This window comes from Schistocerca cancellata, chromosome 6 (genome assembly GCF_023864275.1).
Source record: "Schistocerca cancellata isolate TAMUIC-IGC-003103 chromosome 6, iqSchCanc2.1, whole genome shotgun sequence".
Taxonomy (NCBI): domain Eukaryota; kingdom Metazoa; phylum Arthropoda; class Insecta; order Orthoptera; family Acrididae; genus Schistocerca; species Schistocerca cancellata.
In genome coordinates this window covers 533,449,450-533,465,213 of record NC_064631.1, presented here as the reverse complement: position 1 = coordinate 533,465,213, position 15,764 = coordinate 533,449,450, and the positions used below count along the sequence as shown (strand labels likewise).

At 38.0% G+C, this 15,764-nt stretch overlaps 1 protein-coding gene across 1 annotated transcript in view; it reads left to right on the top strand.

Moving 5' to 3' along the window:
* The first annotated feature begins 1,025 nt into the window (after nucleotides 1-1,025).
* The window catches only part of LOC126088413 (multiple epidermal growth factor-like domains protein 8), a 333,556-nt gene continuing 318,817 nt past the window's right edge, over nucleotides 1,026-15,764 (top strand). The window contains exons 1-2 of the mRNA XM_049906553.1: nucleotides 1,026-1,239; nucleotides 7,947-8,110. Coding sequence (XP_049762510.1) covers nucleotides 1,026-1,239; nucleotides 7,947-8,110 — 378 coding nt within the window. The remainder of the gene's footprint in view (nucleotides 1,240-7,946; nucleotides 8,111-15,764) is intronic.

Here is a 15,764-nt window from a genome sequence, read left to right as displayed (position 1 = left end):
ATCGAATGAAGTAGGTATTTCTGTTATTGTATATAATATGCGAAACATTGACAGGTGCATCCAACACATGGAAGCTGAGATGGAAGCGAATATATAAATACAGTTAATCCATTGCAAACAGGATTTTTTAGACACTTGAAGGAACAAGTTAGTTAAAGTCAATCGGCCACTGCCGCATATAGTACAATACATTTGAAGTAATGGAAAAGTACTAAATCAAAGCAATAATTTGTAAAAATCCAGTAGCAAGGTCACGACCCCCGTGTGTAAATCTGCCACTGTAGCTTCAGTCGCTTCCAGGACCTTGATGTATTAGCATAAATTACGAAAGGCCTTGAGGACCTTGACAGAAGGAAGACTTCAGTGCTTTTTCCTGTGCAGGTCCTGTGTTTCCGAGAGAGTGGAGCGCTAATGGTCATGTCAGTTCCTGGTTGAACTAAATTAACACTGTTATTGTTATTACGCTCACACATCTCCGCTTTGTCAGTTTTTTTTTTTTTTGCCAGACTATGGTTGTATTGTGAATTGAACTGTTGCGCTAATGACGTCATGCATAGTTCAAGATCGCTCACATAGCGAAGATGAGAATCGTATAACATCTGTATAGCGCAAGAAATTCGTTGTTTGTGTTTGTTTGGAATGTGGAAGAGGTGTGTTTGCGGTTGTGTACAGTGACGTATGACTTTCGAATGTTATGTTGTTTTGATTTCGGTCGAAGGAGTTGTCACGAATGCGATCTGCTGAACGTGTAGTTTACTTTTGCAATAGCATTTAGGAACTTTCGTTGGTAACAATACGAATGCTGGTCACGAAGTTGATTACAGGTTTTTAAGGGTCGTATCGATGTTTGAAGAATCACTAGACATATTTTTTTCTGACACCTGAACCGCAGTAATTTTGATAATGTTTACAAATGACCTGTCAGTTCGCATGTCCCGTTAGTCATAAAAAGATTTTGTTATTTGTTGTGGCATGGTGTTACTATTCACTGTTCAAAACTACGCAGAAACGTCAACATTACGAAAATGAGAGCTGGTGTGAAACAAAAAGTAATCCTGCAACCATTTGCGACATGTATTTGTACATTAATCATTTCCGTGCTGTGTGTTCAAGCTGCACATCAGTCACTCCCATGCGACAAGTCTCGTAAGGTTTATTCAAATTCATGGGGTGTAATCACACATGGCCCATCGGGATCCAACTACACGCAAGACTCCCATTGTGAATGGCTCATTAAAGGTAAGAAATAATAATCCATAACTTAATGAACTGACGGCAAGTACACTGAAACAGAAAGTTGTTGAAAGTAATCACTGTCCACACTTAGAATACCGCATACATATAACTACACAAGGAATTCACAAAAGCCTTTTTTCGAATTATATTGCTTTTCACTGATGCATTCAAGGGTCTTACAGTTTCATGCTATTGGCTTACTACAAACAGAGCATTGGTTCACTTGAAGAATTTGGAATATATTGGCCTTTTTGTACTCAACAGAATCATCCCAACGTTATCCTAAACCGATTGAAGCAAACCACAGAAAATTCAGATGTGGAGGTTATGGCGACGATTTTTACACTGCCCTTTTGAATGTAATTTTAGTATCTCAAATTCAGTGCCACATTACAAGACTTTTGTGTTTGACAGGAGCTGTCATTTCAGAAATTATTTCGTATTGCTATTGCTAATATCTCAATAATAAGTAGGCCTACGTTTGGTTCAAGATATTTGTCTTGCATATGTACCTGAACTGTAACTGGTCCAAAATGTTGCTAAACAGTGAGTAGTGGAGGCTATATCACGAACTATTATATGTCTGAATACTATCGTTGTTTTGTGTCATAGCTAATGGCTAATATTATCACTGAATTCAGCACTGGATCTTCTCAGAATATTGTGTCATAGGGAGTTAGTAAGCGATTATATGTGTTTACCGCTAAGTTTCAGACTCCCTCTTTCCACATCAAGCAGAACTTTCATAGGTCTTAAGTAATTCCGTAATATGTAGACCTAGTTCACATGTAGAGTTAATGTTGAAAGTGTGCCCTTCCTAGCGCATTTTGTATAAGCCAAGTTGAGTGATAGTCTGCATTTAGAGAATCAATAAGAGCTTTTAATGTTGGTTTCATTTATGAGTCCTTACATCAGTATGTGTGGTTGCCTTGATTCTTAGGAAAACTTCGATAGAGGGATTACAACTACATATAAAATTTTACAATACTTTCCCGAATATTCTTTGTGCCTTGTACAAAAAGGCATACTGACAGGCTCCTACCGGAGATAGGTACATCAGATTCAGCTAAGGTTTCATACACCAGACTCTGCAGGGGAAAAAGAACCCGGGTTCACCGATTATGCTGCCCATTTATTCATTTTTGTGTTCCATAGACCCTTGATGCGAGTGTATCGCTAAGATGTAGAACGTGTCAGGTTATTACAATAATAACAAAATGTAAACGGTCATGAAGCCTACAAACTAAATCCTATACAAACAGGTACGTGAGGCACAGGTGTTTAAACAACACAAATCATAGTAGTAATAATGATTACACAAACAAATTTAAGTCTTACATTCTAATACATGTAAAAAGCATTCTGTCCTCAGTTGCTGTGCCAGTACTAAATAGCCTAGTTCTTATAGGAATGCTTAAAATTAAACAAATTGTACTAATTGTTGCACACTGCCAAAAAATTCCTGTAAAGAATAGAAATAACCATTCAAAAGAATAAGTTTCAGCTGGGACAAGAACTCTCCTTCTGAACCAACAGTTACAGTGTCAGAGTGCTTGCACTTATCACATACTAAGCGGTTGCGCTGGCATGTTGAATCCACATTGCCTTGTGGGCATTATGAGGTTCCTTGTCCAACTACTGTTGTAGCACATCTCAGATGAACACCATGTAAAGTGGGGCAGTGAAATGAGTTGGTAGAAAACAAAGTCACAGTAAGGCAATCTCTTACAATTCCATTGTACAGGTTGATTGAGTATCATATTTTATGACTAGAAATGTGGCGAGCAAATGGATTTTCATCACTTCATACATGATTATAGTGCTAGGTGGAAACAATGATGAAACGTGCCTCATCAGAAGGAAGCGAAAACTGTTAGAAGTTTTCTACTGTAGTACAATGTTGACTATTCCATTGACAGACCGCAATTCTAGGTTTGGAGGTATTTGATCCCAGTGATCACACTTTTTTTATATAACAGGAGTGTTATTGCTGCTCCATTAGTACTCACCAAGACACACTGAGTGAAGTGTCACCGTGGTTATCACACACTTTGCACATTCAGATGGCCAACAGTTCAAGTCAACATCCAGTATAGGTGTTGCTTGGTTTCCCAAAATCTCTCTGGGGCAAATGCTAGGATGATGCCTTTTAACAGTACATACCGTATTTCCTTCACCATCATTTCCCAACCTGACCTAAAGCTCCATGTCTAATGACCATGTTATCAATATGATATAACTCTACTCTTCCTTCGTTCAGTTTATACTGTGTGAACACTTCTTCTTTCAGCTATTTCTAGCTGTCAGTGGCTTGAAATATCCAGTTTCTCACCATTTTTCATCCACAGTGATAAATATTTTCCAGTTTGAATGAGACCTTTTTCCAGTAAAATTCTGACTCTTTTGCAATATCTTCCTACATTGCTACTCAATACATCAGTTTAATGTCAATGAATATTTGTTTATGAAAGTTAAAATTTTCTAGAATTTTGAAAATGAGGTGAACTGTGAAATAGCTCAGCAGTTGGATTCTGTATCAGTATAACAATTTTTAAAAGTGTTGAGACTATTACCATTTTTAGAATATCTGGATGGATACCTGTACCTAAAAAGAGTCTGGGAAGCCTTGATAATGATATTACTGTTATTTGCTTGCATGTTTTTAAGTCCTATACTTCATCAATGCTACTTGAGGTTTTATTGCTTAATGATTTTAATTTACTGATTATTTCACTAAAGTTTGCTTTACACACATACTAGATGACTGCCCAGTACTGCTCAGTCATATATCTCAGTTTTTGTTAGAGAGGAAAATTGTTGACAATATTTTGAGAAGGAAAGTTGCTACTCACCGTATAGCAGGGATGCTGAGTCGCAGATAAGCACAACAAAAAGACTCTCATAATTAATGCTTTCGACCATTGGCCTTAATCAACAATAGACACACATTTGCACACGTGGCCGCCCCCCTCCCCGCCCCCCTCACACACACAAAAACACACACACACACACACACACACACACACAGGCGCAACTGACGTACAAGACCGCAGTCTCGGGCAACTGAAACAACTATAGTTTCCTATAGTTTCAGTTGACTGAGTCTGCAGTTGTGTGTGAGAGTTGCGTTTTGTGTGTGTGTGTGTGTGTGTGTGTGTGTGTGTGTGTGTTTCATGTTTTTAAAAACATACATCCAGTATGAATTATAAGGTAATTTGTGAAATTAGGTGACTTGAACCTGCGAGTGGGGCTTGTGACCTTTGTAGCAGATTAAATTATAGACTACTTCGTATTGTTCGTGTATCAGTTATGCAAAATACATGATCGGTTTTGGCTTTGCTACCACCATTAGATCCATCTAGTACAGCAGTGACACATAGGCTCATTGTCAATAAATATGTTGAATGTGTACCTCTTGATTTCTATTATGTATTATGTAATTGTCCAGTTGTACGTCATAGACTGTCACGTGTGTCCATAGTTTGGCTGAAATTGCTCCAGGAGGGTCAGTTATTTTTACCCTCCATGCTTCCCTCCAGTATTAATTTGGTGATCCCTTGATGCCTCCGAACATGTCCTACCAACTTATCCCTTCTTCTAGTTGAGTTGTGCCACAAATTCCTCTTCTCCCCAATTCTATTCAGTGCCTCTTCATTAGTTACGTGATCTACCCATCTGACATTCAGCATTCTTCTGTAGCACCACATTTTGAAAGCTTCTATTCCTTCTTGTTCAAACTGTTTATCGTTCATGTTTCACTTCCATACAAGGCTACACTCCATACAAATACTTTCAGAAAAGACTTCCTGACACTTAAATCTATAGTCGGCATTAACAAATTTCTCTTCATCGGAAATGCTTTCCCTACCATAGTGACCGATGACCATAGCAGTCTGGTCCCTTTAATCCCCCAAACCAACCAAGCAACCTACCATAGCCAGTTTACATTTTATATCTTATCTACTTCGACCATAATTAGTTATTTTGCTTCTCAAATAACATAACTCATTTATTACTTTAAGTGTATTGTTTCCTAATCCAATACCCTCACCATCACCTGATTTAATTCGACTACATTCCATTATCCTCAACATGCTTTTGTTGCTGTTCATCTTATATCCTCCTTTCAAGACACTGTCCATTCTGTTCAGCTGCTCTTCCAGGTCTTTTGCTGTCTCTCACGGAAGTATAATGTTGTTGCCAAACCTCAAAGTTTTTATTTCTTCTCCATGGATTATAGTTCCTACTCAAATTCTTTTTTTGTTTCCTTTACTGCTTGCACAATATACAGATTGAATAACATCTGAGATAGGCTACAACCCTGTCTCACTCCATTCTCAGCCACTGCTCCCCTTTCATGCCCCTCATCTCTTATGACTGCCATCTGCTTTCTGTACAAATTGTAAATAGCCTTTCACCCCCTGTATTTTATCCCTGCCACCTTCAGAATCTGAAAGAGAGTGTTCCAGTCAACAGGGTATAGCATGATTAATCACTCCAAATCATTTTCTTCCCAATCATCCACTGTCCAGTCCACTTACGTGTCATGTAGCACTGATTACTGAAATATGTGACTTATAAGGAGTTTCTAGATCATTTTGCCCTGTTCATTTTAATGCCCTACCCACTTTGTACTAGCTTTGAAACTTGTGAGTGTTTCTTACCACTGTTTTTGTGTGGGTTTTTTACAACCACCCTCCACATTGCTCAAGGTCCCTGTCCATCCGTACATGAGGTATGCCTCTTCTTGATTTAGCTGTGGCTATTCCTTCATAATTCACAGGCACATCATCAGAAGTTGACGTGAACAGATTCAAAGTAGCTGAAATGTCCTTGATGGATTTGTTACTCCGGTGAGATCCAGTTATTAGGCCACGTTCAAAGTCATTGAGCTCTCCTGACTGACCATTTTGCTGTCACTACTTTTCTACTGACAACACATTGGCTCCCTCTCCTGTTATACTGGCAAATCCTCCTCTCGTGACATCTAGTGGTCAATTCTGTATTTAATATGATGTCCAGATACTTTGATTATATAGTGTATGTGTACCAACTTTCTTTTTTGATAATTTTCTGCTTGGCCCTAATTTTCTTTGATGAGTTTATTATTAGGTCATCATTCTGCATAATTTTTGTCTGCTTGACTGTTACTTATAGATTTTTTTGTAACCTTTTGTAGAAATTTATGGTTGGTTTTAGAAAGTCAGCACATTATCGAGCAGCTGTGTGTATTTAGCAGAAGTTCTGTAAAAAAAATTTTCTCTCAGTAGAAATTTTAATACTTTTCCTTACACCATTTTTTTGCTGTTAAGATGTAAACATTTTGTTTCAAAAGTGAATGTTTTGAATTCTGCCGCACTTTGCTAGCCAATGCCCTACAGTATTTCCATGTGCTCCTCCAACTATGAACTAACTTATCCAACCAGGTACAGCTTGATTTGATTTCGAATTAGCATTTTCACATTGACAAATCATTGCGAGAGGGGAAAGAAGTGAACAGTGACAGAAGAAGCTGTAGGACCTACTGGAGTTTAAACATTTGAATGGATAGACTGACATCCACTTAGCCACTGAGAAACTTGGTGTAAACATATGACACGGTTCCAGGAGACGATTATTATAGGGAGTAGACATCTCTAGCACATGTCTATTTGTGGGTTTGGGAGTAAGAAAGTGGTGACGCAAGCATAACTTTTTAACACAAGCAGCAGTTTAGTTAAAGTTAGTACACATATGACTTACAATCAGGAATAATCAAACAATGGGAAATCCAGGATGGAATGTAATAATATTGTGAAAAGGAAAGTTGCTACTTACCATATAGCATAGATGCTGAGCTGCAGATAGGCACAACAAAAAGACTGTCACATATATATAGCTGTTGGCCAGCGAGGCCTTCGTCAAAATTAGACGACGCGCACACGCACACGCACATGCACGTGCAAACTCATGCAAACACAATTCACACACACGACTGCAGTCTCAGGCAACTGAGGTCTCATTTCAGTAAAAAATTACTAGGAAGGAGTGTAGAATACAGGCTGTCTAAGTGATCTGATGTATTTTAATGATTTAGATTTATTTTCTTTCCAATTGATCCTGAGTGAGGAGGTCCTCCAGGATGTAGAACATGTCAGAAAACAATAATACATAACAAATATTTTCAACTGAAACAAATAAGCTAATGTACCTTCCACAGGTACCAAGTGGAATGATCATAATTTTTTTAAATGAACACTATATGAAAGAGTCATTTTACAAACACTCATTTACTAAGATCGCATTAATGCACTGAAATTAAAATTTTTTTTTTAATTTATAAGGTAATAAACATATAATAGAACTACTACAATACTTATTTACAATGAATACATTACTGCACTGAAATGATGCAGAAGTTAGTTTGTACTTATATACACGCATGCATGCATACACACGCGCGCACACACACACACACACACACACACACACACACACACATTATTATTTACGGTGAACACATTACTTCACTGAAATGGTGCAGAAGTTATATATAAGAAATTCGTCACTGGAGTATTCTAATAATCTTCTAAATGCCTTTTGGTTGGTACATTTGAAGGTAACAAAATTTTACTTTCCTTATTCTGTGTAACTGATAATAATTAAAATAAAAAGACTTTTTTCTTTTATGAATTCTATAGGATTAATATTTCACTTCTTTATTGTTGCAGCAAATAGCAGTCATCAGTTCATTACTTTGAACTTTAAGACAATGGGTACAGAATGTTCATACGATTATATATTTGTATATGATGGTGATTCCTTCCAGTCAAGTCTCCTGGGAAGTTTTAGTGGAAAAACAGAACCGCAGCAAATAACTGCATCATCTGGTGCTGTAAGTAATTCCTATTTGTTATTTAATAGAAATAGTAAGGGTTTCGCATTCACATTTTACTGCAGGATGCACTATTAAATACTTAAGCTTCATAAAATGGATAGAGCCAATTTTAATAAGGTTACTCAAACTTAAATGGGGAATGGCTGTTTGTGGAGACTGCAGTGTTGGTTTTCTGTAAAATATTACAGATAGAAGGCATCTAGAAATGTAGATGTCCAGCCTTGGACTATTTGCCGTTGTAAAATTCTCTGTGAGAATTGGACATAGTACAACAACCATCAACAGTTTCTTTTTAGACCTACCAGTCTTCAATGATTTAGATGTAAAAACAATAGTCAATGGTTTATCTGACAATATGGTCAAATTTCACGGAATAATATTTTATGATTGAATCATGAATGTGGCTTGATAGTGGTGTTTAGAGAAAAGCAAGCGGTAGAATGCCGAGGAGAATGGAAAATGAACTCTTTCTTAAACATGTTATACAGCACTTTCATTATTGTTTTTGCCTAAACAAAGCAAGTGTAAAATTAAAAGGAAGCTAGTATAAGGGATAGGACACTCCTTTGTGTGAAGTATTTTTGCCGGGAAGACAGAACTCTACATAATTCATAGGACAAGGTGTAGTCAAAGAGTTGAAACTCCATTACCAACTGTATTGTAAAAGCATCAGTCTCTTATTAAAAAAGCAAAGCACAGACACTTCAGTTGAAAATAAAGCACTCCAAGAATAAGGAAAAAGTAATTTGATACATTACTCAACTAGGAACAGACAAAAATAGTGATCCAAATGAAACTGAGCTCCACAAAAATAGCTCTGTCTAAAATGGAGATGCTTTCAAATAATTGGTCCCAATTTCAATTACTACTCTCAGTGGCAACAAATGTTGCACCCAGTAACAAACAACCAAATACAAATGCGTTAGATTTGCCTACTTGGGCACACTACTGCAAGTGTCACCAACAGATTTTACATTAAAAAAAATACCTTGCAAGGAGATTACATAATACACCAGGTCATTGAAAAGTAGTAATTCTGCTTTTTATGACTGTGTTCTTGGCAGACAATTAAAATCTTGTGCTGACTTTACAGCATTACCCTCAAGCTAATCAGTGACTCAGGGTATATTTTATGACTGACTTAAATATGCTATAGGTAAACAAACCAGCTCTAATTAAAGATGTGTCTTTTCAACAGTGTTTGAGAAAGTGGCCTATGTAGAATACTGACTCATTTATCTGAGCAGGACTTGTTAAATGCCTCTCAGTTTGGTTTTTGTAAAGGATTCTCCACAGAGAAAACCAGGATTCTCCACAGAGAAAACCTTGGAGGGTATCATGTAATGAAGTCCTGGGAGAAGTAAACAAGAAAAATTAACCTGTTGATATGTTGTGAAACATTTTCAAAGCATTGGGTCATGAAATTTTACGTGGCAAACTAAAATGTTCTGATATTAATGGCATTTCTCATTCATGTACGAGGTCTTACCTTCATAGCATCAGAGGGTCCTGCTTACAGATTGTGTCACAGGCAAGTAACTAATCATAAATTGGGAAAATGTAACATATGGGATCCCATAAGGTTCAGCGCTTGGTCCACTCATATTCTTAACCTACATAAATAATTTTCAAATGACGTTAGAGGTCATTTCAAAAACTGTAGTGGTTGCTAATAACATAAGTATACTAATCGAAGGTCCAAACTTGACCTGACATGAAAGAGCTCAGATGATAGCTAAACACATCTACAAGTGGTTCACATCTAATTGTTTCTCTCTTTATCTCACAAAGAATGGTATTAAGCAACTTTGAACAAAAACCACCTGCTACGATCAGTAGTAGTCATTAATGTTTAGGACATTCTTTGGGGTCCAGTTGGATAACAAAGTAAAACAGAGTTAACATGCATGTAAAGTAATCAGGAAGCTCAGTTCACCATGTTTTGCTCTTAGATGTACCTCTCATTGTATTGATTTAAAGATAAGTATGTAGACTTTGCATATTTTCACTCCTTACTGTCTTTTGGAATTTCTCTGGCACAATGTACCTACAGTAAATTAAATATTTGGCAGAAAAAGCGAGCAGTACGAATACTGTGTAAAGTATACAACAGTATATTGTGCAGAAGCCTGTTTAGGGATCTTGTAATTATTACCCTCATTTTTTAATCTGTCTCTTAATGGTTTTTGTTGCTGACAATAAAAATTAGTTTCAGCTGGACTGCAATCTGCTCAATCAGAAAACAATACAAAACATAATTTACATGTAGACTCTGTCTTCTCATCTTGGATTCGGAATGGAGTTACGTAGGGGTCGGAGTGGAGCTATGTAGACTGATAGAAAGGCATCTGACAAGATCTTGTCCAACAGAATACCTGGACTTGAGAATCCTAACTATTTAAAGAGAAAATTAGAAACACACCTTATTAGCTGTTCTTCCCACAAATTATATGGATATCTAGATTTCAGGACTGAAAAGTTCTGTTCCTCCCCCCATGAACCATGGACCTTGCCGTTGGTGGGGAGGCTTGCGTGCCTCAACGATACAGATAGCCGTACCGTAGGTGCAACCACAATGGAGGGGTATCTGTTGAGAGGCCAGAGTGCTTCCTGAAGAGGCGCAGAAGCCTTTTCAGTAGTTGCAGGGGCAACAGTCTGGATGATTGACTGATCTGGCCTTGTAACACTAACCAAAACGGCCTTGCTGTTGTGGTACTGCGAACGTTTGAAAGCAAGGGGAAACTACAGCCGTAATTTTTCCCGAGGGCATGCAGCTTTACTGTATGGTTAAATGATGATGGCGTCAAAACTGGCGTTCTACAGATCGGAGCGTGGAATGTTGGATCCCTTAATCGGGCAGGTAGGTTAGAAAATTTAAAAAGGGAAATGGGTAGGTTAAAGTTGGATATAGTGGGAATTAGTGAAGTTCAGTGGCAGGAGGAACAAGACTTTTGGTCAGGTGAATACAGGGTTATAAATACAAAATCAAATAGGGGTAATGCAGGAGTAGGTTTAATAATGAATAAAAAAATAGGAGTGCGGGTAAGCTACTACAAACAGCATAGTGAACGTATTATAGTGGCCAAGATAGACACGAAGCCCATGCCTACTACAGTAGTACAAGTTTATATGCCAACTAGCTCTGCAGATGATGAAGAAATTGAAGAAATGTGTGATGAGATAAAAGAAATTATTCAGGTAGTGAAGGGAGACGAAAATTTAATAGTCATGGGTGACTGGAATTCAACAGTAGGAAAAGGGAGAGAAGGAAACATAGTAGGTGAATATGGATTGGGGCTAAGAAATGAAAGAGGAAGCCGTCTGGTAGAATTTTGCACAGAGCATAACTTAATCATAGCTAACACTTGGTTCAAGAATCAAGAAAGAAGGTTGTATACATGGAAGAATCCTGGAGATACTAAAAGGTATCAGATAGATTATATAATGGTAAGACAGAGATTTAGGAACCAGGTTTTAAATTGTAGGACATCTCCAGGGGCAGATGTGGACTCTGACCACAATCTATTGGTTATGAACTGCAAAAAGTTGGGAATTTAAGGAGATGGGACCTGGATAAACTGACTAAACCAGAGGTTGTACAGAGTTTCAGGGACAGCATAAGGGAACAATTGACAGGAATGGGGGAAAGAAATACAGTAGAAGACGAATGGGTAGCTCTGAGGGATGAAGTAGTGAAGGCAGCAGAGGATCAAGTAGGTAAAAAGACGAGGGCTAGTAGAAATCCTTGGGTAACAGAAGAAATATTGCATTTAATTGATGAAAGGAGAAAATATAAAAATGCAGTAAATGAAGCAGGCAAAAAGGAATACAAACGTCTCAAAAATGAGATCGACAGGAAGTGCAAAATGGCTAAGCAGGGATGGTTAGAGGACAAATGTAAGGATGTAGAGGCTTATCTCACTAGGGGTAAGACAGATACAGCCTACAGGAAAATTAAAGAGACCTTTGGAGAAAAGAGAGCCACTTGTATGAATATCAAGAGCTCAGATGGAAACGCAGTTTTAAGCAAAGAGGGGAAAGCAGAAAGGTGGAAGGAGCATGTAGAGGGTCTATACAAAGGGGATAAACTTGGGGACAATATTTTGGAAAGATACGATACTGCGTGAAGAGTTTGACAGAGCACTGAAAGACCTGAGTCGAAACAAGGCCCTGAGAGTAGACAACATTCCATTAGAACTACTGATGGCCTTGGGAGAGCCAGTCCTGACAAAACTCTACCATCTGTTGAGCGAGATGTACGAGACAGGCGAAATACCCTCAGGCTTCAAGAAGAATATAATAATTCCAATCCAAAAGAAAGCAGCTGTTGACAAATGTGAAAATTACCGAACTATCAGTTTAATAAGCCACAGCTGCAAAATACTAACGCGAATGATTTGCAGACGAATGGAAAAACTGGTAGAAGCCGACCTCGAGGAAGATCAGTTTGGATTCTGTAGAAATGTTGGAACATGTGAGGCAATACTGACCTTACGACTTATCTTAGAAGAAAGATTAAGGAAAGGCAAACTTACGTTTCTAGCATTTGTAGACTTAGAGAAAGCTTTTGACAATGTTGACTGGAATACTCTCTTTCAAATTCTAAAGGTGGCAGGGGTAAAATACAGGGAGTGAAAGGCTATTTACAATTTGTACAGAAACCAGATGGCAGTTATAAGAGTCGAGGGACATGAAAGGGAAGCAATGGTTGGGAAGGGAGTGAGACAGGGTTGTAGCCTCTCCCCGATGTTATTCAATCTGTATATTGAGAAAGCAGTAAAGGAAACAAAAGAAAAATTTGGAGTAGGTATTAAAATCCAGGGAGAAGAAATAAAAACTTTGAGGCTAGCCGATGACATTGTAATTCTGTCAGACAGAGCAAAGGACTTGGAAGAGCAGTTGAACGGAATGGACAGTGTCTTGAAAGGAGGATATAAGATGAACATTAACAAAAGTAAAACGACGATAATGGAATGTAGTCGAATTAAGTCAGGTGATGCTGAGTGAATTAGATTAGGAAATGAAACACTTAAAGTAGTAAAGGAGTTTTGCTATTTGGGAAGCAAAATAACTGATGATGGTCGAAGTAGAGAGGATATAAAATGTAGACTGGCAATGGCAAGGAAAGCATTTCTGAAGAAGAGAAATTTGTTAACATCGAGTATAGTAAGGGTCAGGAAGTTGTTTCTGAAAGTATTTGTATGGAGTGTAGCAATGTATCAAAGTGAAACATAGACAATAAATAGTTTGTACAAGAAGAGAATAGAAGCTTTCAAAATGTGGTGCTACAGAAGAATGTTGAAGATTAGGTGGGTAGATCACGTAACTAATGAGGAGGTATTGAATAGGATTGGGGAGAAGAGACGTTTGTGGCACAACTTGACTAGAAGAAGGGATCGGTTGGTAGGACATGTCCTGAGGTATCTAGGGATCACAAATTTAGCATTGGAGGGCAGCATGGAGGGTAAAAATCGTAGAGGGAGACCAAGAGATGAATACACTAAGCAGATTCAGAAGGATGTAGGTTGCAGTAGGTACTGGGAGATGAAGGAGCTTGCACAGGATAGATTAGCTTGGAGAGCTGCATCAAACCAGTCTCAGGACTGAAGACCACAACAACAACAACAACAACAACAACAACAACTTCTGTTAGTTACGTGGCAGATAGCAGTGTTCATTGTACAGCTGCTTGAGAATTAGCAATTTATTGTGAACAGGACTCATATTTACAGATGTAGGTGTCTATTTCTTTTAAAAAATGTCTGTGTAATCAAGTAAGTATTGAGCTACCAATTGGGGGTTGGCAGCAGCTATTTGGTATAACAAGGAGATAGCAACTTTTGTCAGATTAGCAGCTTTCTTTGCAGTTTACTTTATAAAAAAATATTGTAATAAGTTTATTGTTAATGCAGTAGGCTATAGAGATTAATTTTATGCTTGCTTGTCTTTTGTTTATATTTACTTGACCTTTTCCACATTCCTGAAGGTTCTACTTCTTGATGTGATTTGACACTGAATGAATGGATGGATGAATGTTTTTAATTATGCAAGTAAATTTTTGGGCAATTTGAAGCACATTAAAGTACTTCATAATTTGTGTGTGTTTGAAGCAGGAAATATATTCTCGGATGGTAAAAAAAACCTTAAATCTTACTCATGAACATGTGGACAATGCATAGACAACACTCTCTCTTTGTCGTATTCATTTCATTTAAGGAGATGGAAGACTGCTGATACAGGTGTTCTTTGGCATGTGGAGACCAGGCTAAGTAGTGGGTTGGTGTGATGTGGTCTAATAACATAGGTAATACCACTGGCTTGTGTGGATTATATAAGTTCAAATTGAAGATGATATAAGGAGCACACAGATGAAATTGAGACAGATGGAAAAAGTAAATAAACTGTTTATTATTTCAAAAGTAACCACTATAACTGTTAATACATTTACCTCACTGAGACGAGACATCCAATGCTTTCTTCAAAAAATGTTTGCAGTTGCCTACAGAACCATGATTGTATCTAAGCATCTTCATCTGCAGAAAATCAGTGGCTATGCATATCTTTCTTCAGGGCTCCGAAAATATGGAAATCACACAGGGAGAAATCATAACTGTATGGAGGAAGCATAAGGATGTGGCTGCCCCACATGTTGCAAAGGTTGTTTCAGCTACACTGCAGAAGTTTCACTGGGAAGCCCTTACACATCCTCCATAAAAGCCTGATCTCTCCCTCTGTGATTTCTGTAATTCGGAAGCCCTGAGAAAGATGTTTACGGCCATTAATTTGCTTCAGATGAAGAGGTGCATGTCTGGGTACAATCAGACTTCTGTAGACAATCACAAACATTTTTCCGTGAAGGTATCGACAATTTTGCCTCGCATTAATAGTTACGGCAGTTACCTTTGAAATAGTAAATAATCTACTTACCTTTTTTCCATCTTTCTCATTTTCGTTTGCCTGCCTCTTGTATTATGATGGATGAAGATGTTGGAGAGTGTTGAGGAATGATAGAAGAGATGTAAGGAAAATAAATGTGTCCAAAACAAAAGTGTGTATAAAACTGAAAGAAACGAAAAGAAGCTGAAGAAACAAATTGTGAATTGTAGTTTATTCACCCTATGAGGTACATTTGCAATCCACATGGTTTGCGTTCAAGAGATACGTAAAAAATTTATGCTAATAAATAATAATATAACACAAAAATGATATTTCTGTGAACACATGTTGCGGTGCCTCAACTCCACAGGGGCGATGAAATGTCCTGTGTCAATCAGCAGAAAGATGTCATTGAGAAGGAAACAGTCATCACCCTGAAGTCCAGACACTGTTTTCGCAAGAAGGTGCATTCAGAGTGAAGAGTACTCATTCAGTACACGACAGCAGGCAGATGGTACGTGATGCCTTATGCCACAGTCTAAACCATCTGTTAACTTTGGGATGAAGACCACTGTAGTACTGTATGCAGCAGCCAGCCACATTCCCCGGGATTTGACTCAAGTAGTTTCCGGTGTTTATCCAAGGTGAAGTTCTTATGCAGACTGCTTGGTGTCCTTGCACCGCTGGTCACCTTCTGGGTGACTTCTTCCTCCTGGCAACCAATTTCTAGGCGTTCAGATAGATAGTAAACTGTTGTGGAAAACCCACGTTGTAT